We start from the raw sequence: 27,200 nt of genomic DNA, 5'->3' as shown, positions 1-27,200 counted from the left end.
TTGGGCAAATAGATGTATCTGGAGGATATCATCCTGAGTGAGGTAACCCAGTCACAAAAGAAGTCACTTGATACGGACTCACTGATAAGTGAAAATTAGCCCAGAAACTTAGAATACCCAAGATACAATTTGAAAGTCGATTTTATTCGATATTAGAATGGCTACTCCAGCTTGTTTCTTGGGACCATGTGATTGGAAAATTGTTTGCCAGCCTTTTACTCTGAGGTAGTGTCTGTCTTTGACACTAAGGTATGTTTCTTCTATGCAGCAAAATGTTGGGAACTGTTTATGTAGCCAGTATGTTAGTCTATGTCTTTTTATTGGGGAATTTCGTCCATTGATATTAAGGAAAAGTAATTGTTGCTTCCTGTAATTTTTGTTGTTAGAGTTGGGATTCTGTTCATGAGGTTATCTTCATTTAAATTTGTTGAAAGATTACTTTCTTTCTTTTTCTAGGAAGTAGTTTTCCTCCTTGTGCTGGAATTTTCCCTTTATTATCCTTTGAAGGGCTGGATTTGTGGAAAGATATTGTATAAATTTGGTTTTGTCAAGGAATACTCTGGTTTCTCCATCTATGGTAATTGAGAGTTTGCTGGGTATAGGAGCCTGGGCTGGCATTTGTGTTCTCTTAGGGTCTGTATGACATCTGTCTAGGATCTTCTGGCTGTTATAGTCTCTGGTGAGAAGTGTGGTGTTATTCTAATAGGTCTGCCTTTATATGTTACTTGACATTTTTTCCTTACTGCTTTTAATATTCTTTGTTTTGTGTATTTGGTGTTTTGATTATTATGTGACCGGAGGAATTTCTTTTTTGGTCAAACTACTTGGAGTTCTGTAGGCTTCTTGTATATTCATGAGCATCTCTTTCTTCAGGTTAGGGAAGTTTTCTTCTATACATTTGTTGAAGGTATTTACTGACCCTTTAAATTAGTAATCTTCCTTCTCATGTATACCTATTATCCTTAGGTTTGGTCTTCTCATTGTGTTGTGGATTTCCTCCATGTTTTGAGTTAGGATCTTTTTTCATTTTACATTTTATCTCATTGTTATGTAAATGTTTTCTATGGAATATTCTGCACCTGATATCCTCTCTTTCATCTCTTGTGTTCTGTTGCTGATGCTCGCATCTATGGCTCCTGATTTTTTTCCTAGGTTTTCTATCTCCAGAGTTGTCTCCCTTTGTGATTTCTTTATTGTTTTTTACTTCCATTTTTTAGATCCTGAGTGGCTTTGTTCAATTCCTTCACCTGTTTGGTTGTGTTCTCCTGTAATTCTTTAAAGGATTTTTGTGTTTCCTCTTTAAGGGCTTCTACCTGTTTAGCTGTGTTCTCCTGTAATTCTTTAAGGGAGTTATTAATGTTCTTAAAATCATCTATCAGCATCATGAACTATGATTTTAAATCTGATCTTTCTTTTCCAGTGTGTTGGGGTATACAGGACTCGTTGTGGTAGGAATACTGGGTTCTGATAATGCATTTGCCTCTCACCATCTGGTAATCTCTGGTGTTAAACGTTCTTTCTGTCTCTGGCTGAAGGTTGTTCCTGTGAGTCTGTAAGCCTCTGTCAGCACTCCTGGGAGACCAGCTCTCACTCAGTGCACAGAGGGCTGTGGAACAGCCCTACCTCCTGGGTGCAGATGTAGGCCCATAGAACCCTGTCCCAGCTGCTCTGCTGCTTCTGCAGCCTGTGTGCTCCTGAGTGGACCTGCCATAGTGAGTCACTGGAGAGAAAATGTTAATCTCACCTGAGTCCCTGTGTCAGACACTTCCTGGAGGCAAGTTCTTCTCTGGCAGGGAAGGTGCACAGAGGGCTTAGGATCAGTCCCACCTCCTAGGTGCAAATGTAGGCCTGTAGGACCCTGTCCCAGAAGCTCTGCTGCTTCTGAGGCCTGTGCTTTCCTGAGTGGACCAGCCTAAGAGATTGACCAGAGAGAAAATGGTGATCTCCTTTGAGTCTCTGGGTTAGAGCACTCCCTGGAGTGCTCTCTTCTCAAGATTAAACTGTCTTATCCATATATTAACAATGCCTAAAATGATGGCTCTTAGCCAGTGGCATTTTTCTCTCCTGGCTGATATTTCACAATGTCTGATTGACACTCTTGAAAAGTGTTGCTCAGATCTGGTCTTCATTGTTGAGAATGATGTACAGTAGAGAACATAAGGGCTTTCACACCCAAGTCATGGTTCTAATTAGGGAGTTCTGTTCTAGCTAACCTTCTCATGAATAATGCAATACTCTAAAACCACAGCCTGATCTACTTCCTAAACCATTGTAAATTCCTGTATATGGGAGCGACTTGGCTTTTATTCTAAGTGATAGTGTGGGGGGACTTTCTACTAATAAGTAATGTAGTGTGCCATACATAACTATAATAAGAATTCTAAACTTACATTGCTAAGCTTGCCCTGAGATTTCTAACTCTATGTAGTAGATAGTAANGCCTGATTTCTTTCACTATCTCTCTTACAATACTAGAGGCAATTCTGAATGTCACAGAATAGGCAACATTGTTACTGAATTCCAAGCCCACAGTCGGCTCAAGGACTATCTAGGGCATTGGTGAAGGCCAGGAATCAAAGTTCAATTCATTGCTTGGAGGCACTTATAGCAAAACAATACTGAAAGGAAGCATACAGATGCTAAGGGATGCAGCAGTTCCAGGAGACTAAGTTTCCGTGAAACTCTTCACCTCAGGACTGCTTCCAGGTTTCTAAACCTGCCAAGAAAGTCACTATTGGAGTGGATGTAGCAGTTGTACAAGTTTGCACTCCCACCAACAATGGAGGAGTGTTCCCTTTGCACAACATCCTTAGGAGTGTTCGCTTTGCATGACATCCTTGCCAGCATCTGGTGTTTTGATCTTCACCATTATAACAAGAATAAGACAGAATCTCAGAGTCTTTTGATTTGTATTTCCCTGATGACTAAGGACACTGAAATTTTCTTTCAAGTGCTTCTCAACCATTAGAAAGAGATTCCTCTGTTGAGCTCTGTACCCCATTTTTAATTGGGTTATTTGGTTTGTTGATGTCTTATTTCTTGAGTTCTTTATATATTTTAGACATTAATCCCTCTGTTAGATGTAGATTTGGTAAGATTTTTTTTCCATTATTTAGGTTTCTGTCTTGTCCTATTAATGGTGTTCTTAGCCTTACAGAAACTCTACAGTTTAATGAGGTTGCATTTTTTAATCGTTAATCTTAGTGCCTGGCTATTGGCCTATGTGTTCAAGGCAGTTCCTTACTTTTTATTCTATTAGATTTAGTGTCTCTGGTTTTATGTTGAGGTCTTTGGTCCACTTGAGTTTAGTGCAGGGTAGTAGATATGGAACTGTTTGCATTCTTCTACAAACAGACATTCAGTTAGAACAGCACCATTTGTTGACGATGCTTTTGTTTTTCTGTTGTATAGTTTTGGCTTCTTTATCAAATATCAAGTATCCATTAAGTATGTCAGTTTATTTCTGGGTTTTCAATTCTATTCCATTCATCGACCTGTCTATCTCTGTACCAATACCATGCAGTTTTTATTACTATTGCTCTGTAGTATAACTTGAAATCAGGGATGGTTATAACTCCAGAAGTTCTTATATTGTACAGGATTGTTTTAGCTTTCCTAGGTTTTTGTTTTTCCATGTGAACTTGATAATCTCTCTTCCAAGGTCTGTAAAGAATTGTTTTTAAATTTTGATGGGACTTGCATTGAATCTGTAGATTGCTTTTGATAAGTTACCAGTTTTCCCTATGTTAATCCTACCCATCCATGAGCATGGGAGATCTTTCTATCTTCTGATATCTTCTTCAATTTTTTTCTTCAGAGACTTGAAGTTCTTTTCATACAGGTATTTCACTTGCTTGGCTAGAGTTACACCAAGATATTTTATATTATTTGTGACTATTGTGAAGGGTATTATTTCCCTCATTTCTTTCTCAGCCTGGTTATTATTTATATGAAGACGGTATACTGATTTTTTTTTTTTTTTTAGTTAATTGTATCCAGCCACTTCAAAGAAGGTGTTTATCAGCTATAGGAGTTATCTGGTATAATTTTGGGGAATGCTTATACATTTGTATCATCTGTAAATAGTCATATTTTAACTTCTACCTTTCCAATTTATATCCCCTTGATCTCCTTTAGTTGTCTTATTGCTCTAGCTAGAACTTCAAGTACTATGTTGAGAAGATAGGGAAAGAGTGGGTAGCATTGTCTTGCCCCTGAATTTAGTGGAATTGATTTGAGTTTCTCTCCATTTACTTTAATGTTGGTTATTGACTTGTTGTATATTGCTTTTATTATATTTAGATATGGGCCTTGTATCCCTGATGTCTCTAACACTTTTAACATGAAGGAGTATTGGATTTTGTCAAAGGGTTTTTCAGCATCTAGTGAGATAATCATGTGATTTTATTTCTTTCAGTTTGTTTATATGGTGGATTACATTGATGCGTTTTCATATATTGAACTATCCTTGCATCCCTGGGATGAAGCCTATTTGATCCAGGCAGATGATGTCTTTGATATGTTCTATTTTATTTTATTAAGTATTTTTGCATCGGTATTCACAAGTGAAATCGGTCTGAAGTTCTCTTTCTTTGTTGAATCTTTGTGTGGTTTAGTTATCAGGGTGACTGTGGCCTCATAGAGCAATTTTAGCAGTGTTTCTTCTGTTTCTATTTTGTGGAATAGTTTGAGGAGTATTGGTTTTAGATCTTCATTGAAAATCTAGTAGAAGTCTACACTAAAACCATCTAGCCCTGGGCCCTTTGGGGGTGGAGGGGCGAGGAGAAGGCACTTAATAACTGCTTTTGTTTTCTGGATCTTGATTTAACTTTGGTAAGTGGCATCTGATTAGAAAATTATCTATTTCATTAGATTTTCCAGTTTTGCGGAGTAAAGGTTTTTGAAGTAAGACCTAAAAATTCTTTGAATTTCCTCAGTATCTGTTGTTCTGTCTTCTTTTGCATTTCTCATTTTGTTAATTTGGATACTGTCTCTGTCTTTTAGGTAGTTTGGCTGAGGGTTTGTCTATCTTACAGATTTTCTCTAAAAACTACATCTAGGTTTCATTGATTTTTTTTTTTTTGTATTGTTCCCATTGTTTCTAATTGATTGAATCCCCTTAGTTTGATTATTTCCTGCCATCTACTTCTCTTGGATGTGTTTACTTGTTTTTTTTTTTTTTTTTTTTTTTTTTTTTTTTTTTTTTTTTTTAGAGCTTTCAGGTGTACTTTTAAATTGCTAGTATGAAAACTCTCCAATATCTTTATAAAGTCACTTAGTGCTATGAACTTTTCTCTTAGCACTGCTTTCATTGTGCCCTATAAGTTTGGGTATGTTATGCCTTCATTTTCATTGAATTCCAGAAAGTCTTTAATTTCTTTGTTTATTTCTTCCCTGGCCCAGTGATCATAGAGTAAAGAGTTGTTCAGCTTACACGAGTTTGTAGGCTTTCTGTTGTTTCTGTTGTTGTTAGAGTCCAGTCCTAACCCTGAATCCATGCTGATCTGACAGGATACAAGGAGTTATTTCAATTTTCTTTTATCTGTTGAGGCTTGCTTTGTGACCAACTATATGCTCAATTTTCCATGTGTTGCTAAGAAGAAGGTATATTCTTTTGTGTTTGGGTGAAATGTTCTGTAGTTATCTGTTAGGTCCATTTGATTTATAATGCTGGTGAGTTTCATTATTTCTCTGTTTAGTTTCTGTCTCAGTCACCTGTCCATTGAGGGAGATTGGGGTGTTGAAATCCTGCACTATTACTATGTGGGGTTCAATATGTGATTTAAGCTTTAGTAATGTTTCTTTTGCAAATTTGGTTCCCTTCCATTTGGGGCATAGATGTTTAGAATTGAGAAGTCATCTTGGTGGCTTTAATAAGTATGAAGTGTCCTTCCCCATCTCACCCGATTAATTTTTGCTGAAAGTCTATTTTATTAGATATTAGAATGGTTACTCTAGCTTGCTTCTTGAGTCCGTTTGCTTGGCTTGTTGTTGAAGTATGTTTCTTTTATGCAGCAGAATGATGGATCCTGTTTTTAAGTCCAATCTGTTAGCTTATATCTTTTTATTGTGTGATTTGTGTCCATGAATGTTGAGAGATATTAATAACCAATGATCGTTGACTCCTGTCATTTTAGAGTGTGTGTTTGCCTATGTGTGTGTGTGTTTCCCTTATTTTGCCTTTGTTGGTATGGAATTATTTATGTCTGTGTTTTCTTGAATGTAGTTAATCTCCTTGGGTTAAAGCAGTATTTTCTGTAGGGCTGGACTTGTAAATAGATTTTGTTTAAATTTGCTTTTGTCTTTGAATATCTTGTTTTCTCTGTCTATGATGATCGAGAGTTTGGCTGGGTATAGAGGTCTAGGTTGATGTCTGCAGTTTCTGAAAGGCTATAAGACATCTCTCCATGCCCTTCTAGTTTTAGAGTCTCTGTTGAGAAGTCGGGTGTAATTCTGGTAAGTCTGCTTTTGTATGTTATTTGGCCTTTTTCCCTTGTAGCTTTAATATTTTCTTTGTTCTGTAGATTATGTGTTGTAATTATTTGTGGCTGGAGGTATTTCTTTTCTTGTCCAGTCTAGTTGGCATTCTGTAAGCTTCTTGTATGTTTATAGGCATCTCTTCCTTTAGATTTGGGAAATTTTTCTTCCATGATTTTGTTGAAAATATTTTCTGGTCTTTGGTGCTCCGCCTCTTCACCTTCTTCACCTGTTAGTCTTAGGTTAGGTCTTTTCGTGGTATCCCAGGTTTCCTAGATGTTTTGTTTCAGGAACTTTAGATTTAACTTTTTTTTTACTCATTTATAAATTGCTTCAATAATATTTTCTATGCTTGAAATTCTCTCTTTCATATCCTGTATTCTGTTGGTCTTGTGTCTGTTGTTCCTGTTATCATCCTTAGGTTTTCCATTCCCAGAATTCCCTCAGTTTGTGTTTTCTTTATTGCTTCTGTTCCCATTTTCAAGCATTAAACAGTTTTATTAATTTCCTTAACTTGTTTAACTGTTTTTCCTGTGTTTCTTTAAGGGATTTATTCCTTTCCTCTTTAAGGTCTCTATCATCTTTATAAGATTCTATTTAAGGTAATTTTCTTATGATTTGCTTGTGTTAAGATATCTTGAGCTTTCTATATAGTAAGATAGCTGTGCTCTGAAGGTACCATATTTCTCTCCTTTTGTTGATTATATTCTTATGCTGGCCTTTAGCAGTCTTGTTCATGGATGTTCCTGGTGCAGCAGGCCTCCGGTGGACAGACTTAGGCTGGAGAATGGAACTCAGGGAACAGTCCAAGTCTCAGAGCAGCTGGGTATGGCCTGGCAACTTGATGGACAGGGGAATGGCCAGAAGGGGTGTTGATACATGCCATTCAAGGCAGCTGAGTATGCCCCTGGGGACTCAGGTTCCAGACTGAATAATAGGAAACAAAGAGCTGACCACAAACATGTGTTTTTCTCTCTCTACTTCCTGACCCTACATACAATATGACCATCTACCATGGTATGCATAACCTTCCTGCCAAGGTAGATACTCTAAAACTACAAGTCAGAATAAACCTCTTTTCCCCAAAGTTGCTTTTGTTAGGATATTTTATCACAGCAACTAGACAACTATTATACCATCTAATGCTATCAGAAAACAAATCAAACAAACTGCTAATTGTTTGACTAGCGAAAACTATAAATCAAGTCATCTGTCATTGCATTTTACAATTATGTGTTTTTTCTGCTCATGAAGAGATTTATTTTAAACATGTTCAGGATAAACATTTTCTTAATCCTTCCAAACAAATGAAACTAGAGAGCTACTTCCTAAACGAAAGAACGGATGTGTGCAGAACTCTTAACGCTTGAAACTTTGGTAAACAGCATAGAAGGCACAGTACTCGCTTTACCCTCCAGACCAACACAAAATGCTGACTAGAAAGAATCAGATGGGGACAAAGCGGGGACCACAAGACTCAGAACACTGACCAGAAAGCCCTCTGCCACCCTGCAATTCCAGTGCCTACTGAATAACTTTTTATCTCCTCTCTACCTATTATAATTTTGTAATCTGACATGATATTTGTTATATTTCTAGATGGCTTCTCCACAATAAGGTTATTCTTAAGAAGAATAGGCATCTTAGTAATTTCCTTTAGGACTCCCCACTTTACTGTTTTTAAATTTTGGTGTCCAGAAGAATGATATGTTGTCCTGAGTAATACTGTCAACATCATCTTTACAATAGTGAAAGATGTTTTGGGTTTTTTGTTTGGTTGGGTTTTTTGTTTGGTTGGTTGCTTGGTTGCTTGGGTTTGGTTTGGTTTTATTACCCAGAATCCTTCTGATAGCTAGAACATGTGCAGCTGAACAGGCTCAAGAAATCCAGCGGTTTCATCTTCCATGACTGAGATTCTTGCTTTGCTTTATCTGTGGCATTGAAACCAGGCCTCACACATGCTAAGAAAACTCAGCTAAATCCTTAGCCTACCCACAATTCGTACCTTCAGTTTCATAAACTACAGAAGTAATACTTTTGAGCCTGTAAACTCATTACAAGTCTAGGGTTTTTTAAAGTTTCTATTCCTAAGGTAATAAAAGAAGTTTAGCTGTATATTTTTATAACTTCACCAAAAAATGGTATTAATAACGTTAATCAACAGAAAGGCTAATGATCTTCCTTGGCTCTAGATTCATTTCTGAGTGAATCGTAGGGTTAACTATAGTACAGTCTCAGCATGCTACAAATGCTTGTCCACACCTGAGCCATTTAAAGATGAGCAGCTAGTTCCATTGCATTACCAGTTTGTTTCTTAGTAATTTTGCAGTAATATTTCCTGTAGAACACTGCTAAGTTAACAAAAAAGTACTTTGCTTCCTCACATTCACACATCACAGTGTGCTGCTTCCCTTGAGCTCCTTGGACTCTACTCTGAACACCAGTGATGTTATGCATATGGTATAGGAACATTGCTTGGCATGGTATAAACAAAAGACTGAGAAGCTAATGTCATATGCTTTATAGTATAGAGAATTTTCCCCAGAAAACCCAATTTTGGAGTCTCACATCTGTTAGAATTATTTTGAAGCTGTTAGGTGCAATTCTGCTGAAATCCAACTGTTTGATATTTTTATTCAAGTATATTAACTATGTACTATCAAAAATATTTTTATTATAGCTGCTTCAATTTCTTTGTCTACCTTCAGTGATCAAGTAGGGGGAAAAAGGAAAACTTTTTGTTTGTGCTCATTATCCATGGGCCTTTGGTCATTTTCTGGTCTGAAATTTCTTCTGAGTATTATGTTTTAATATGAAATATAATTTTGCTGAACTTATTATCTAGATTCTTAAAAAGATATTTCTCATCTGATAGAGCACTTTAAATGGATTTATTAATGGGCACTATAAAGCAAGTTTCTTGGCAATGCTGACTATGCTCCATAAACAACATCAGCTTCATAAACCTGGACATTTCTTTAAAATAACTCTAGCTTGTTTCAAATTGACCTAAGACCAGCTAGGACAACTAATACCTTTCTCTTAAAAAAAAAAATTAACTATTCTAAGTACCTTGTCCTAATCTTAGCACAGATGAATATTCATTTGTTTTCCATAAATCTTAAATCTGTAATACTCAACAGCTTTTTAACTGAGATGTGAAACAGTTATCTAAACACTTCCACAAGGGAGTCTTAAAACCATTTCCCCTGTTGCTTTCCAGCATTTGTTTAGCCAGTTTTTAAGGTTGCGTGAATGTTTACTGACACTTGTCTTCTTACACCCTCAGTAACCGTGTGGAAGCATGGACAAGAGAAGTTGCATTCTTGCTCCGACAAGAAGGCAGGCCTGTAGTTAATCTTATCCCTGATAAGAAAAGAAGGAGAGTGATGGCCAAGGACTGGCAGAATACAGACAAAGCAATCGAATGGCTAAGACAGGTTAACTACACCAAACCATTTGTCCTTTACTTGGGATTGAATTTGCCACACCCTTACCCTTCACCATCTTCAGGAGAAAACTTTGGCTCTTCTACGTTTCACACTTCTCTTTACTGGCTTGAAAAGGTAAGTATTCTATGTGTGCTCAAAAGCAGACACTGACATATGCTAAGTCACCTGGCATTAGCTCATTCTTACTTTTACTATTTTTATGGAAAAATTAGGGACTTATACTTTTAAACTAAGCTGGTAATGAATTTGTTCAAAGGATAATATTTTTGAAATAAAATATTAGAGCTTGCTAACTATATAGATGTACATGTGATATGTCTATAAAAAGGAACTAAAAGACATTATCTTTGGAGTGCAGGCAGGCCTCACTTCCTCCAGTTCATGATGGTAAAAATAACCATACAGAATGAAACTATTAAAAACATTCTTTGTTGTCAAAAGAAAAGATTATCATTTTTATTCGAAAAACATTGAAAACATCTGTCAAAATATTTAAAATTTTGCTTTGGATTGTCAATAAAAATAGAAATAGCAAAATGTATTATTTAGTATACTGTGCTGAAAACAGAAGTTCTTAGGCTCAGTGTTGTAAAAAGCATACTAGGTATACAGTGGGAGTAGTGCCCACCTTCCCCTGTGCAGCAGATCTGCAGTGAGCAGTGCCCGCCTTCCCCTGTTCAGCAGATCTGCAGTGAGCAGTGCCCGCCTTCCCCTATGCAGTTGATCTGCAGTGAGCAGTGCCTGCCTTCCCCTGTTCAGCAGATCTGCAGTGAGCAGTGCCTGCCTTCCCCTGTGCAGCAGATCTGCAGTGAGCAGTGCCTGCCTTCCTCTGTGCAGCAGATCTGCAGTGAGCAGTGCCCGCCTTCTCCTGTGCAGCAGATCTGCAGTGAGCAGTGCCTGCCTTCCCCTGTGCAGCTGATGTGCAGTGAGCAGTGCCTGCCTTCCCCTGTGCAGCTGATGTGTAGTGAGCAGTGCCTGCCTTCCCCTGTGCAGCTGATGTGCAGTGAGCAGTGCCCACCTTCTCTGTGCAGCAGATCTGCAGCAAGCATCTTCTACTGGCTTGGCAAATTGTCATATTTTTTTCTCTATTTGGATCATCTCCTATATTTTACTTTTTAGCTTCCAATTTAAATATTTCTGCAATAGTTCTTTTAAAGTGAACATTTTTACCAGTGCCTCTCCTGTTTGAATCTTGATCCTTTTCAAACTGGTTTACCTACTTAGATAGAAATCTTGTCCCTAAGTTCCTTTCACTGGGAATCTGTTTTTTGTTTTTTTGTTTTTTGTTTTTTGTTTTTTGTTTTTTGAGATGGCAGCACTGTCAGCATCCAAGATCAGCCTTTCCTTCTATAATTTCACATGTGTCTGATCTGAATTCACTCCAGTCTTAGTGTGTTTCCTTTCTTTGGTGAATAGTTATCCTTATTGAATTTTCTTTCATTCCTCTTTTGTGAATTGTCACTGGGAGACAAATCTGTTCTCCTATTAGCCTTTGAGGAAAGCCAGGGAAAATTCCAAACACCCCACCTCCAGATAGTGTAAATAAGTTTTACTCTGCCCATTGCTAACTCAGAGAATTGGCGTGCATCATAGCCATTTGTTTCTTTTCTTCTTTTTTTATTTCATTTTTGTTTTTTTTTATTGGATATTTTCTTTATTTACACTTATGTTTTCCCCTTTCCATGTTTCCCCTTCAGAAACCCTCTATCCCATACCCCCTCCCCCGACTCTGTGAGGGTGCTCCCCCACACATCCACTCCTGTCTTCCCGCCCTGGCATTCCCCTACACTGGGGCATCGAACACCCTCAGGCCCAAGGGCTTCTCCTCCCACAGATGTCCAACAAGATGTCTTCTGCCACATATGCAGCCAGAGCCATGGGTCCCTCCATGTGTGCTCTTTGGTTGGTGATCCAGTGTCCGGGAGCTCCAGAGGGTCTGGCCCTTTGACACTGTTGCTCCCTCCATGGGGCTGCAAACCTCCTCAGCTCCTTTAGACCCTTCTCCAACTCCTCCATCAGGGACTTGCTCTCAATCCAATGGTTGGCTGCAATCATTTGCCTCTGTATTTGTCAGGCTCTGGCATATCAGCCATATCAGGCTCCTATCAGCAAGCACTTCCCAGCATCCACAATAGCGTACTGATTTAGTAACTGGATGGATCTGCAGGTAGGGCAGTCTCTGGATGGCCTTTATTTCAGTATCTGTTCCACACTTTGTCTCCATATTTCGTCCTGTGATTATTTTGTTCCCCCTTCTAAGAAACACAGAAACATGGACACTTTGATCTTCCTTATTCTTGGGCTTCATATGGTCTGTGAATTGTGAGTTTCCTCTTTAAGGGCTTCTAGCTCTTTACCTGTGTTCTCCTGTATTTCTTTTTCTTTTTTTTTTTTTAAAGATTTATTTATTTATTATATGTAAGAACACTGTAGCTGTCTTCAGACACTCCAGAAGAGGGCATCAGATCTTGTTACAGATGGTTATGAGCCACCATGTGGTTGCTGGGATTTGAACTCCGGACCTTCAGAAGAGCAGTCGGGTGCTCTTACCCACTGAGCCATCTCACCAGCCCCCTCTCCTGTATTTCTTTAAGGGAATATTTATGTTCTTCTTACTGTCCTCTATCATTATCATGAGAAGTGACTTTGGATCCATATCTTGCTTTTCTGGTGTGTTGGGGTATACATGGCTTGCTATGGTATGAAAATTGGGTTCTGATGATGCCAAGTAACCTTGGTTTCTGTTGCTTATGTTCTTACACTTGCCTCCCACCATCTGGTTATCTCTAGTGCTACCTGCCCTGGCTATGTCTGACTGAAGCCTGTCCTTCCTGTGATCCTGGTTGTTTCAGAACTCCTCTGAGTCAAGCTGTCTCTTTGATCCTATGATTCTGGGATCCTGCGTTCCTGAGATCCTGTTTGTGACTGAGCTCCTAGGAGTCAAGCTGTGTTTGGGACCTTGAGATCCTGGTGTGACCAAGCTCCTGGGATCCTTTGATTCTCTGATCCTGGGTATGTTAGAGCACCTGGGAGTGGAGCTGCCTCTGGGTGTTGTGGGGCTGGCTGCAGAGTTTGTGCCCAAGGTGTGCTCTGGGCCCTGGCCCAGACAGACCAGAAGGAACCCTTGCCACTGCTCTGGTGTTCTGCATGCCCGGGTCCTGCCAGTCCCTGTTACTCCCAGTGTCTGGGACAGATGTTGTGTCCTCCTTACCTCTGATCCTCTGATCTTAGGTGTGTTGCAGTGCCTCAGAGTGGAGCTGCCTCTGGCTGTTTTGAGACTGGCTGCAGAGTTTGGGCCCAAGGTCTGCTCAAGGCACCTAATTCATTGTTTTTAATAGCTGAGTAGTATTCTATTGTGTAAATGTACCACATTTTCTGTATCCATTCCTCTGTTAAGAAACATCTGGGTTGTTTCCAGCTTCTAGCTATTATAAATATGGCTGCTATGAACATAGTGGAGCATGTGCCCTTATTACATGTTGACCATCTTCTGTGTATATGCCCAGGAATGGTATAGCTGGGTCCTCAGGTAATACCATGCACAATTTTCTGAGAAACCACCAGACTGATTTCCAGAGTGGTTGTACCAGCTTACAATCCCCCCAACAATTGAGGCATGTTCCTCTTTCTCCTCATCCTCTACAGCATCTGCTGTCATCTGAGTTTTTGATCTTAGCCATTCTTACTGGTAGGAGGTGGAATCTCAGTGTCCTTTTAATTTGCATTTCCCCGATGACTAAGGATATTGAACATTTCTTTAGGTACTTCTCAGCCATTGGTGTTTCCTCAGTTGAGAATTCTCTGTTCAGCTCTGTTCTCCATTTTTTAATAGGGTTATTTGGTTCTCTGGAGTTTAAGTTCTTGAGTAGTATATTGGATATTAGCCTTCTATCAGATGTAGGATTAGTAAAGATCTTTAACCAATCTGTTGTTCACCATTTTATCCTGTTGTCAGTATCCTTGTTCTTATAGAAGCTTCGCAATTTTATGAGGTCCCATTTTTCAATCCTTGATCTTAGAGCATAAGCCATTGGTGTTCTGTTCAGGAATTTTCCCCTGTGACCATGTGTATAAAGCTTTTCCTCACTTTCTCCTGTATTAATTCAGTTTATCTGGTTTTATGTGGAGGCCCTTGATTCGCTTTGACTTGAGCTTTGTAAAGGGAGATAAGAATGATCAATTTGCATCCTTCTACATGCTACCTGCCAGTTGAATCAACACGATTTGTTGAAAATGCTCTTTTTATCCACTGGATGGTTTTAGCTCCCTTGTCCAAGATCAAGTGACTATAGGTGTGTGGGTTCAGTTCTGGGTCTTCAGTTCTATTCCATTGATCTACATGTCTGTGACTGTACCAGAACCTTGCAGTTTTTAATCATAATTGCTCTGTAGTACAGCTTGAGGTCAGGCATGGTGATTCCCCCAGAGGTTCTTTTATTGTTGAGAATAGCTTTTGCTATCCTAGGTTTTTTTGTTATTCCAGATAAATTTGCAAATTGCCCTTTCTAACTCGGTGAAGAATTGAGTTGGAATTTTGATGGGGATTGCATTGAATCTGTAGATTGCTTTCCCTAAGATGGCCATTTTGACTATATTAATACTGCCAATCCATGAGCATGGGAGATCTTTCCATCTTCTGAGATCTTTGATTTCTTTCCTCACACACTTGAAGTTCTTGTCATACTGAATTTTTACTTGTTTGGTTAGAGTCACACCAAGACATTTTATATTGTTTGTGGCTATTGTGAAGGATGTTGTTTCCCTAACTTCTTTCTCAGTCCAATTATCCTTTGAGTAGAGGAAGGCCACTGATTTGTTTGAGTTAATTTTATATACAGCCACTTTGCTGAAGTTCTTTAACAGCTATAGTTTTCTGGTGGAATTTTTGGGATGACTTAAGTATACTATCATATCGTCTGCAAATAGTGATATTTTGACTTCTTCCTTTCCAATTTGTATCCCTTTGACCTCCTTTTGTTGTCTCATTTCTCCATTTAGAACTTCAAGTACTATATTAAATAGTTAGGCAGACTTGTCTTCTATTTTAGTGGGATTGCTTCAAGTTTCTCTCCATTTAGTTTGATGTTGGTTATTGGTTTGCTGTATATTGGTTTTACCATGTTTCATTCCTGATCTTTCAAAGACTTTTTACATGAAGGGATGTTGAATTTTGATAAATGCTTTTTCAGCATCTAATGAAATGATCATGTGGGTGTTTCTTCTTTTACTTTATTTATGTATTGGATCACATTGATGGATTTCCATATATTGAACCATCCCTGCATCCCTGGGATGAAGCCTACTTGATCATGGTGTATGATCGTTTTGATCTGCTTTGGATTCGGTTTACAAGAACTAATAAAGTAGTTTTGCATCAATATTCATAAGTGAAAATGGTCTGAAGTTCTCTTTCTTTGTTGGGTCTTTGTGTGGTTTTAGTATCAGTGTAACTGTGGCTTCATAGAACCAGTTAGGTAGTGTTCCTTCTGTTTCTATTTTGCAGAATAGTTTCAAGACTATTGGTATTAGGTCTTCTTTGAAGGTCTGGTAGAATTCTGCACTAAACCCATCTGGTCCTGGACTTTTTTTGTTGCAAGATTTTTGACTGCTTCTATTTCTTTATGAGACTGTTATGAGACTGTTTCGATGGTTTCTCTGATCCTGATTTATTTGGTATCTATCTAGAAAATTGTCCGTTTTACCTAGATTTTCCAGTTTCATTGAAAATAGGCTTTTGTAGTAGGATCTGATGATTCTCTGAATTTCTTCAGTTTTTGTTGTTATATCTCCCTTTTCGTTTCTGATTTTATTAATTTGGATACTGTCTCTGTGCCCTCTGGTTTGTCTCATTAAAGGTTTATCTGTCTTGTTTATTTTCTCAAAGAACCAGTTCCTGGGTTTGTTGATTCTTTGTATAGTTCTTTTTGTTTCTACTTGGTTGATTTCAGCCGTCTACTCCTCTTTGGTGTATTTGCTTCTTTTTGTTCTAGAGCGTTCAGGTGTGTTGTTAAGCTGCTAGTGTATGCTCTCTCCAGTTTCTTTTTGGAGACACTCCTAGCTATGAGTTTTCCTCTTAGGACGCCTTTCATTATGTCACATAAGTTTGGGTAGGTTGTGGCTTCATTTTCATTAAATTCTAAGAAGTCTTTAATTTCTTTCTTTATTTCTTACTTGACCAAATTATCATTGAGTAGGACATTGTTCAGCTTCCATATATATGTGGGCTTTCTGTTGTTTTTGTTGCTATTGAGGACTAGCTTTAATCCATAGTGATCTGATAGGTCAGATGAGATTATTTCAATCTTCTTGTATCTGTTGAGGCCTGTTTTGTGACCAATTATGTTGTCAATAATCAACATGGTACCTTTTACTTTCACTGTGTCTCTTGTTTAGTTTCTGATTCCATGATCTGTCTATTGATGAGAGTGGAGTGTTGAAGTCTCCCACTATTATTGTGTGAGGTGCAATGTGTACGTTGAGCTTTAGTAAAGTTCCTTTTATGAATGTGGGTACCCTTGCATTTGGAGCATAGATGTTCAGAATTGAGAGTTCTTCTTGGTAGACTTTTTCTTTGGTGTGTATGAAGTGTCCTTCCTTATCCTTTTTGATAACTTTTGGTTGAAAGTTGATTTTATTCAGTATTAGAATGGCTATTCCAGCTTCTTTCTTGGGACCATGTGCTTGAAAAATTGTTTTCTAGCCCTTTATTCTGAGTTAGTGTCTATCGTTGACACTGAGGTATGTTTCCTCTATGCAGCAAAATGCTGGGTCCTGTTTATATATCCAGTTTGTTAGTCTATGCCTTTTTATTGGGGGATTGAGTTATTGATGGTAAGAGATATTAAGGAATAGTGATTATTGCTTCTTGTTATTTTTGATGTTATTTTTATGTTTGTATGGCTACCTTTTTTTGGGATTGTTGAAAGATTGCTTTCTTGCTTTTTCTAGGGTGTAGTTTCCCTCCTTGTGNTGGAGTTTTCCATCTATTATCCTTTGTAGGGCTGGATTTGTGGAGAGATAGTGTGTAAATTTAGTTTTGTCATGGAATATCTTGGTTTCTCTGTCTATGGTGAGTGTGAGTTTTGCTGGGTATAGTAGCCTGGGCTGGCATTTGTGTTCTCTTAGGATCTGTATGACATCTGCCTAGGATCTTCCAGCTTTCATCGTCTCTGGTGAGAAGTCTGGTGTAATCTGATAGGTCTGCATTTATATGTTACTTGACCTTTTCCCTTACTGCTTTTAAAATTCTTTCTTTGTTTTGTGCATTTAATGTTTTGACTATTATGTGATGGGAGGAATTTCCTTTCTGGCTGAGTCTATTTGGAGTCCTGTAGGTTTCTTGTATGTTCATGGGCATCTCTTTCTTTAGGTTAGGGAAGTTTTCTTCTATAATTTTGTTGATGATATTTACTGGCCTTTTAAATTGGGAATCTTCAATCTCTTCTATACCTATTATCCTTAGGTTTGGTCTTCTCATTATGTCCTGTATTTCCTGGATGTTTTGGGTTAGTACCTTTTTGCATTTTGCGTTTTCTTTGACTGTTTTTTCAGTGTTTTCTATGGTATGTTCTGCACCTGAGATTCTCTCTTGTATTCTATTGGTGATGCTTGTATCTGTAATTCCTGATCTCTTTCATAGGTTTTCTATCTCCAGGGTTATCTCCCTTTGTGATTTCTTTATTGTTTTTAGTTCTATTTTTTGATCCTGGATGGCTTTGTTCAATGCCTTCACCCATTTGGTTATATTTTCTTGTAACTCTTTAAGGAATTTTTGTGTTTCCTCTTTAAGGGCTTCTAGCTGTTTACCTGTGTTCTCTTGTATTTCTTTAAGGAGGTTATTTATCATCATCATGAGATGTGATTTTTAATCAGTATCTTGCTTTTCTCGTGTTTGGGGGTATCCATGGCTCACTGTGGTGGGAAAACTGGGTTCTGATGATGCCAAGTAGCTTTGGTGTCTGTTGCTTATGTTCTTGCCATTGCCTCTCTCCCCCTGGTTATCTCTGTTAGCTGGTCTTGCTATCTCTGACTGTGGCTTGTTCCTCCTGCAAGCCTGTGTGTCAGCACTCCTGGGAGACTAGTTCTCTACGAGAGGAATTTGGGTATGGAGAGCTGTGCACAGGGTCAGCTCTGGGGTGCAGACGGAAACCAGAAGGATCTTGTCCCCGACTGTTCTTTGGTTCCTGTGTCATGATGGCTCTGGGCAGATACCTCTTTTTTTTTGTTTGTTTGGTTTTTTTGTTTTTTTTTGTTTTTTCGAGACAGGGTTTCTCTGTGTAGCCCTGGCTGTCCTGGAACTCACTTTGTAGACCAGGCTGGCCTCAAACTCAGAAATTCGCCTGCCTCTGCCTCCCAAGTGCTGGGATTAAAGGCGTGCGCCACCACGCCCGGCTTTGGGCAGATACCTCTTGGGTCAGGAATTTGTGCAGAAGTGGTGGTCTTACTTGTGCTCACAGGTGTGTCCACACTCCTGAGAAAACAGCTCTCTCCTTGTGGTATTTGTGTATGGAGCATTGTGGCACAGGATCAGCTCCAGGTGTAGATGGGAACCAGAAGCTATTCTTTTCAGTCATTCTATGTAGGAAACATTTTGAAATTCACCACAGATACACATTGGAAGAAAGGAATATTTTGATTTGTACATGTAAAGCTTTTTCTTCTTCCTTTTCAGGTAGCTTATGATGCAATCAAAATCCCAAAGTGGTTGGCTTTGTCACAAATGCACCCTGTGGATTATTACTCCTCCTATACAAAAAACTGCACTGGGAAGTTTACTGAAAATGAAATTATGAACATTAGAGCATTTTATTATGCTATGTGTGCTGAGACAGATGCCATGCTAGGTAGGTGGTGTAATTAATAAGCAATTTCATGAAGAAAATATTTTTCCAACAAATTGTGCTACTTGGGGTTTGCAGGAGCATCCTCAGATATCTCATAAAGCAGTTGCTTAGATACCTAATACTTAGAACTTTGAGACTCTTGACTCACAAAAATAACAGGATAAAGGGCCCTTCATATTTTAATCATGTGTAAGTTCTCAGATTTGTTCATACATAAAGAAGAGTCATAGAAAGCTACCTGAAACAAAATACAATTGGCCTTAAACAGGTGTGTACTTTGCTGAACACGAGCATGTGGCAGCTTACTTCCAAGAGATGAAGAGTTTGACATTCCAAACACTGATGGAGAGGAATCAATTTAGTGATTTGTGACCATGAACTCTTTCTATGGAACCTAAGGATTTACTGAATGGTCCTCAGAAGCCCAATGGATAGACTCCGAGGAATTCAGAGTAGAAAATCTTTTTAATTTTTCTTTAAGCATGTTAATTTCTTACACACGCTTTGTATCATTAGGTGTCAAATAATATTTTTATGTAAAGTTAGAAAAAATACACTTGTTGATAAAAGTGGTAGATGATGGTGGCGCACACCTTTAATCCCAGCATTCAGGAGGCAGAGGCAGGCAGATTTCTGAGTTCGAGGCCAGCCTGGTCTACAAAGTGAGTTCCAGGACAGCCAGGGCTATACAGAGAAACCCTGTCTCGAAAAACCAAAAAAAAAGTTGTAGATGAAATTATTTCTACAAAATCATTCATATGTATTAAAGTGAGAAAATCCAATAAAAAATCTTATGATTTCTGGGAAGGTCAGTCTTAGGAATGAGGCAGATGGTAAGTTAAGGTGTTGTAGAGAGAGCTTAGAACTAATGTTTGCTTCACCAAATCATTTTAAACATGCTTAAAATGCATTCTAGAAGCTGGTGGTATAGCATAGTAGTTATTGAGAGTAACTGCTGCTCTTGGAGAAGACCCATAGGTCAATCTATAGTTCCAAATACATTCTGTTTTTAGTGTCAAGCCAGCGTAAATAGAATTCAAGTTCTGTTTACTATATTCTTCTCACTCAGAAAGATCAACAGATTCAGCATGTACATAGTATCCTAGAAGAAAACATTAATATTCTTAAAGGCTAAGACTCATAGCAAAGAGGACAAGAAATATATTATTATATATTTATAAGTCAAAATTGGGAGGCTATTATCATTAAAATGTTAAATAATATAAACAGATTAAATATAGTCCCATTAATTTATGAGATCTGTAAATTTTTTCTTTGTTTTTTTATTTTTATTATTATTTTCTTTATTTACATTTCAAATGCTATCCTGAAAGTTCCCTATACCTCCCCCCCACTCCTGCTCCCAAACCCACCCACCCCCACTACTTGGCCCTGGCCTTCCCCTGTGCTGGGTCATATAAAGTTTGAGATCTGTAAATTTTTTAGCTAATCTCCTTATTAGTTCAAATATATTCACTATGAGAAAAAAAAGTTCAGTTTAAATAATTAACCCCTCAATATTTACTCTTTTGTTGGTTTTACTAAATATGTACCAATCTCATTTTAAAACCTCTAATATTTTTTTTTACACAGAGACTTTTTTTGTTAGTGTTTATAAACTATTTTCACACTTGTAATACCTACAACCAAATGCATTCTCCATAGATTCTTTAGTGTAAGAGTCACGTACAACTCAGATCCATTTCCTCTAATGACTGCAGTCCCTGGGTTTCTTGACACTCAGACAAGCCTGCCTCCATAAGATGACTGTGGAAGGGTTCTTGCTGTTGGCTGGAGTACTGTTTCCAGTTTCTACTGAAGAAACCTTGTTTTTAAAAACAACAGTTTTGATGACAAGTTATTTTCACAACATTGTTTCATTCACTTTGCTGAGATAAAACATAACTGCATTGGTAAAAGTATGGGCAGCACTTCTTTCTACACACCAAAACACTTTGAGAATAACCACCTGTGTTGTTAGAAGTACTCACTGAGTAAATAGAATGCAGCAGAAAGAAAAAAGGAAGGCATATAGATACATTATTTACATAATCAGTGTAAATATGAAAAAGTAACAAGGACTTTCCAAGTTCACATTGTGTGGGATGGGAGGAGGGAGAAAAAGAGAGAGAGACAGAGAGAGATATGGAGGGGGGCTGTCAGGGGGTCATGTTGCCCAGACTAACCTTGAATCTACTATGTAGCAGAGGCTGGCCTTGAATTCCTGATTCTTCTGCTGCTGTGTCCCAAGCATTAGCATCATTACATACCACCACACGTGGCTCCATGTTCTCCCCCATTAGGACAGTAGGACAGTAATATTTTAAGTGTTTCTTTAGCCATACCTCCATCTGACAGTTAAGTTGTACTTCATTGATATTTCCTGATGCTGGGGAGTGTCTAGCCACCTGCATCTTCAGATTGCTTTCAAAAGTTTGCAAGTGCATCTACTAGAGTGAAATAGTGCATACTCAATGCTGCTGTAGGGAGTGAGATAGTACAGCTCATGAAGTGTCTTCACAAAAAAGAAAATTAGCAGATGCTCATAGATGAACAGACTGTGGTAAATGTGATGTAAATAGTGGAAGGTATAGATGAAAGTAAATGGTGAATTTTCTTATTTTAGTTCACATAGAGATAATTTTATAGAAATAATTTTATCCACAACTTTTATCAGCAAATGATTTTTTTCTAACTTTAAATTTACACTTTTTTTCTAACAGAGTATCTGGAGTAGATACTTCTCAGAATATGGTTTGTGAGACACAAACTGGGGAAATGATCAGCCATGTAAATAACAACAAGAACATTCTAGACAGATGAAGCATAAAATATAAAGGCCCTGGGATGGAGAAATAATTGTAATGTCTTAAATTAATGTTATTTCTTTTTTAGAGAGGAGAAGAATAAGATTGTAAATATACCTTTTTTAACTTTATAATTTATACTTTTAATCCCTGTACATTAAGAAAGAAATACACAGAAAGAATATAATTTCTTAACAGTTTTCAACATAATGCCCAAAACAGTACCTGATAGCTCAGGATACATCAGACAAACACAGTGCAGCCAGCAAGACGGAACAGTAAAGTGCATGTCACCAAGCACATGGAGGAAGGAAAGAACCATCTCCCAAAGTTGTCCTCTGACGTCAGCCCTGATGCTATGGTTCATGTATGCATATCGATGGGCATACATATAGATAACCACTAGAGTTTATAATACATTGCTGTAGTTGTAAACAAACCATAGGGAGCTTAGAGAGCGAGTGATTGGGTGTGGAGGAGCAGAAAATTTAAATGTTGCTTTTATTTCCTCAGAGGCCAGATGTAAATGTAGTTTTTATTTGTTAGATGTTGTCTCAAAGGCTTATTGCTGAATATGCTTACCCTTTCTACCTCTTTCTGAATTCTGGCTGGCTGGATCAACTCAGTTGTTCTGGCTCAAACTCCTCTCCAAGCTGGCTGATTCAATCTGGCTTCTCTCACCTTCTCACTGAATTGTTCTGCTTGGCTTCAAGCTAACTCTAGAATTCTGTTCTAATCTTCTGGCTCCTTCTCATTCCCTGACTCATTCTGTCTTCACCTGCAACCTGTCTGTATAATACTGTCCTGGTAAAACAAAACTGTCCTCTCTCTCTCTCTCTCTCTCTCTCTCTCTCTCTCTCTCTCTCTCTNTNTGTGTGTGTGTGTGTGTGTGTGTGTGTGTGTGTGTCTTTCTCTTTTAAATCACCTCTCTTTCCTGTGGTATCTTTGTGAAAGTTGGGCATATCCTATTGCTCACTGTCAAATCTTTCATCACTTTGTCTGCCTCTGAATTAGACATTACTTTCAATCACAATTGCTTTCTTCTAGAAACTAACCTTACCTACATTATTGCCACAGACAGGCCTCACTTTGGGTCCCTGATCTGCGTGGAACTGGGTCTCTTGGTTGCAGGTGAGCGAGGATTTGGCGAATGAGTGACAGACAGTCCACATGAGAGAGGGTGTAAAACTGAATGTATTGATCAAAATGAGCATCACGTCTTTAATACAGATCAAACAAGGAAGGCGGGGCAGGATACATCTGCAGATACAGTGACACAAAACNAAGGACAAAAGACCAGGAGGTGGGACCAGGCAGCTTGAGGAGGAAGCCAGGTGCAAGGCTAGTCAATAGTTAAACCCCACTGCCAGGGGTCCCCAGTAAATCCTCTATTATGCTGTCCCTTTGGGCCTAGTGGAAGAACCTGGTTTTTTTTTGGGGGGGGGGGGGAATCTGATAATGCAAAACCACAACCCCCCTACTTCCTAAGCTTTGCCCTGAGCTTGGCTCTGTTCTTTGTGATGCTTAATCGGTTTCACCTGTCTTTACTAGAAGTGAATTAGAATGTTAATGAATAGGTAACCTTCTTGCTGAATTCCGAGCTNCTGGCTTTAAGGAATTATCAGGACTTTGGAACACTGGCTTTAAGGAAACTTCACCTATGGTAAAAGTTTAATCTTTAAAGGCATTAATAATATTGAAAGATAGCATATATCATACTAGCATACGGATAGGGTTCGTGTATATAGATTATTAAAAATGCCAGGACTCCAGGAGGCTGAATCGCCTTGAGATTCTTTTCCTCAGGACTCGTTCCAGGTTTTCAGGCCTGTTGTGAATCACTACTGAAGTAGGCATTGGCACATTATTAGGAATTAAAGGTGTGTGATGAAGGCTTGTCTATATTTCAGCCAGAGGGATTAAAGGTGTACATTAAGAGCATAGCTGTAGTCCACCTAGATCACATCAACCTAGGTTTTGTTTATGATTCCTCGCTCAAGGAGCCAAATTACTGTATCAAATTTTCTCTACAAGAGAAGATGTCACCATCTTGATCACAAAAGAAGGATGAAAACGTGACAGAAATGTAGGAGAAAGGGCATTCACACAGAGGCAAAAAGCCTAATCTGATCCACTTTTCAGGGTTTACTGTGTAGTCTAGGACTACTAGATTTATCAAATAGTTGAGGACGCTAAGTATAGAGAACTTAAGATGAAGAACTTGTGTGTCCTGCTAAAGAATTAGACAGAGGGAAGCTGCAGAAGGTTTAAGTCCTAGGACACACTACTCTGAACATGCCTAATATTATCTGAAGTTTTAATTAGACATGTGAAAAAACCGGATTATCAGATTTTTTAGGAATAGAATATCTAAAAAAGAAAGAAAGAAAGAAAAAGAAAGAAAGAAAGAAAGAAAGAAAGAAAGGAAGGAAGGAAGGAAGAAAGAAAGGAAGAAAGAAAGAAAGAACTAGGATATCCATTGAGTGTATCAGGAATACTATTGAGGGGAAAGAAGAGTGGAGTGGGTTTCAGACATGATTAGTAAGCAGTTCTTTAACTCTATAGAGCATCAGACCTCAACTCTGACTGGACCTACAATATGTGTATTTAATATAGACTTTTGCACCCAAGAGTTCAAGATCTACCAAAATGAAAATAATTTTTCTTTTATTGTGATTTCATAATTCCAGTGAGGAGCAACTTCCAAGTCAAAGAAACAAGGCCTCTCAGAATGTTGCTGCTCAGTTAACTAAGTCATGGCTTGTGCTGTCTGTGTGGCTCACCCTTCTTTAAGGGTGGAATATCCATAACTTTAAGCCAGATTTAGGAGCAGGAAAGGGCAATTGCATAAGGGGCTGGGATCAAAGGTAGCATGGAAGTTCTGAGTGCTCATAACTCGTCTTATTGTGCAGAACTTGTGGGTAAGCAGTGGTATCAGTCTTCGTTAACATCTGAATCATACACGTAGTGACTCCAGACTTGCCTCTCTTTCCTCATTTGAGGCACTAAAAGGAAGAAGCCCCTCTAGCCTTAAGTGTTCTCTGACAGGAACATAGAACTCAGGACAGCAAGACATCAAGTAAAGCAGCTGAACAGATGATCGGATAGGTACTGTCTGACCCCCTTCCTCTCTCCAGTCTGTCAGCTGAGGAGAAAGCATGTGTAAACTGTATGTTTTATTTAGATGGTAAGCAATATCCCAACAAACTCAGTCCAGTTGTGTGATGAACTAAAACACAAGCTAAAACTAATTTTTCTTGATTTTTATTGTAGGTGAAATTATTTTGGCTCTTCACAAGTTAGATCTTCTTCAGAAAACTATTGTTATATATACTTCAGACCATGGAGAGATGGCTATGGAACACCGACAGTTTTATAAAATGAGTATGTATGAAGCTAGTGTCCATGTTCCTTTTCTGATGATGGGACCAGGAATTAAGGCCAACCTACAAGTACCAAGTGTTGTTTCTCTTGTGGATATCTACCCTACTATGCTTGGTAAGTACTGTGGTTGTGTTTGTAATGCTGAGGAAAAAACACAAACAAAGTATTCAGAATCCTCCTGCCTTGAGCATCCCACTCATAGAGTCAGAAAGGCAAGGATGATGGCTCACAGATCTATGGCCTTCACCATATTCTCTTCAAAAGATTCACAATCAGGATATGACTATAACTTTATTTTATTTATTTATATACAACATTCAACTTTCTACCACGTCCTCCCTAAAATATAAGTATTTCTACTATGGAATCTTTTATCACCTTTTACAGGGTGTATTGGTTACGTTTCTGTTGCTGAGACAAAGCACGTTGGCCAAGGCTACTTTTAAAATAAAGCATTAATTGGCTTATTTTTTCAGAGGGTGAGAGTCTGTGATGGTGGAGCACAAACATAGTATAGTGGCAGGAACAACTGAGACATCTTGATCCACATCCATGAGGCAGAGAGAACACACTGTGAACCACATCTCAGGTGTTCTCTGACAGAAACATAGAATTCAGGACAGCAAGACATCAGGTAAAGAAGCTAAACAGATTATCTAGTATATACTGTCTGTCTGTCTGTCCCTTTTCCTTTCCGTTTGAAAGCCTGCCCTCAGTGACACATCTCCTCCAACAAGGCTACATCTCTTTTTGTTTGTTTTTTGGTGTAGCCCCTGACTTTTCTGGAACTCACTCTATAGACCAGGCTGGCCTCATATATACTAATTTTGACTGAGGGACCCTTGTATGCCAGACACTGTTCTCAAATTTCAAGGTAGCTAATTTTCACCAAGACTGAACATTTCAGATAAAAGTACTACTATACTATACTAGTATATCTCTCGGAGGAATGAGGAAGCAGAGGGGTTACTCAGGATAGCATGATCATGGTGTGAGCACCTCAGTCTAGGAAGTTAGGTTGCAAATCCATATATGATCTCTATTCTGCAACCCTTAGTGATTGGATGATGTTTCTGAATGTTCCAATTACTCAAAAAATAGTTAACACAAAAGCAATCAAAAACAAAAACAAAACAAAACAAAAGAACACTTTCCTTTTGTTTTGAAGACATTGCTGGGATTGCTCTGCCTCCAAATCTGAGTGGATACTCCTTGTTGACACTGTTGTCGAATGCATCTGCAAATGAACAGGCATTCAAATTCCACCATCCACCTTGGATTCTGAGTGAATTCCATGGATGCAATGCAAATGCTTCTACCTACATGCTACGAACTGGCCAGTGGAAGTACATAGCCTACTCTGATGGTGCTTCCGTGCAGCCTCAGCTCTTCGGTAAGCTGCTTGATACAGATTAAGTGCAATGAGCAGATCTGCACCACATGCTTGAGAGAGTCAGTAATTGTTTTTGAAGTAAATAAATACCTGTTGCTTCTCAGGCTGGGATAGGCTACAATAGGCCACCCCAGTCTCATGGTTTAGAGTAAGTGTTTATTTAGATCTAGTCTCGGTACAGAACATGGTTATGAATGTGGTATGCTGCCAATGTGAATGCATAATACCCATCTTACACCAGAAGAAAAAAAAATGAAAATAAATCCTAATATATTATCTGTCACAATGATATTCTAACAAAACTATTTTAGCACATAACTGTTTTCTTTTCTTTCAGATCTTTCCTTGGATCCGGATGAGCTAACAAACATTGCTACAGAATTTCCAGAAATTACTTATTCTTTAGACCAGAAGCTTCGTTCTATTATAAACTACCCTGAAGTATCTGCTTCTGTCCATCGATACAATAAAGAACAGTTTATCATGTGGAAGCAAAGTGTAGGGCAAAATTACTCAAATGTTATAGCACACCTTAGATGGCATCAAGATTGGCAAAAAGATCCACGGAAGTATGAAAATGCAATCCAGCGTTGGCTCATAGCCCAGTCCAGTCCACCCCAGTCCACCAGTGGCTCACAGCCCACTCTTCCCTAGTCCACCAATGGCTAGCAGCCCATTCCAGTACACCAGTGGCTCACAGCCCACTCTTTTCCAGTACACCAGTGCCTCACAGCCCACTCTTCTCCAGTACACCAGTGGCTCGCAGCCCACTCTTCTCCACTCCACCAGTGGCTCGCAGCCCACTCTTCTCCACTCCACCAGTGGCTCGCAGCCCACTCTTCTC

At 38.6% G+C, this 27,200-nt stretch overlaps 1 protein-coding gene across 2 annotated transcripts in view; it reads left to right on the top strand.

The window, feature by feature from the left end:
- Window positions 1-27,200, top strand: part of Arsk (arylsulfatase family member K) — a 40,175-nt gene that overhangs the window by 11,694 nt on the left and 1,281 nt on the right. Inside the window, exons 4-9 of one of the 2 annotated variants that reach the window (XM_029544013.1) lie at window positions 9,767-10,043; window positions 18,601-18,772; window positions 24,853-25,077; window positions 26,132-26,356; window positions 26,694-26,976; window positions 27,039-27,045. In XM_029544013.1, coding sequence (XP_029399873.1) covers window positions 9,767-10,043; window positions 18,601-18,772; window positions 24,853-25,077; window positions 26,132-26,356; window positions 26,694-26,976; window positions 27,039-27,045 — 1,189 coding nt within the window. Of the gene's footprint in view, window positions 1-9,766; window positions 10,044-18,600; window positions 18,773-24,852; window positions 25,078-26,131; window positions 26,357-26,693; window positions 27,194-27,200 lie in introns of those variants that run through there. The other variant, XM_021208667.2, reaches the window with a different exon arrangement.

Source organism: Mus pahari, chromosome 11, assembly GCF_900095145.1.
Source record: "Mus pahari chromosome 11, PAHARI_EIJ_v1.1, whole genome shotgun sequence".
NCBI classification, from domain to species: Eukaryota; Metazoa; Chordata; class Mammalia; order Rodentia; family Muridae; genus Mus; species Mus pahari.
Note: the sequence above shows the minus strand (reverse complement) of the source record. Positions and strands in the feature narration are given on the sequence as shown.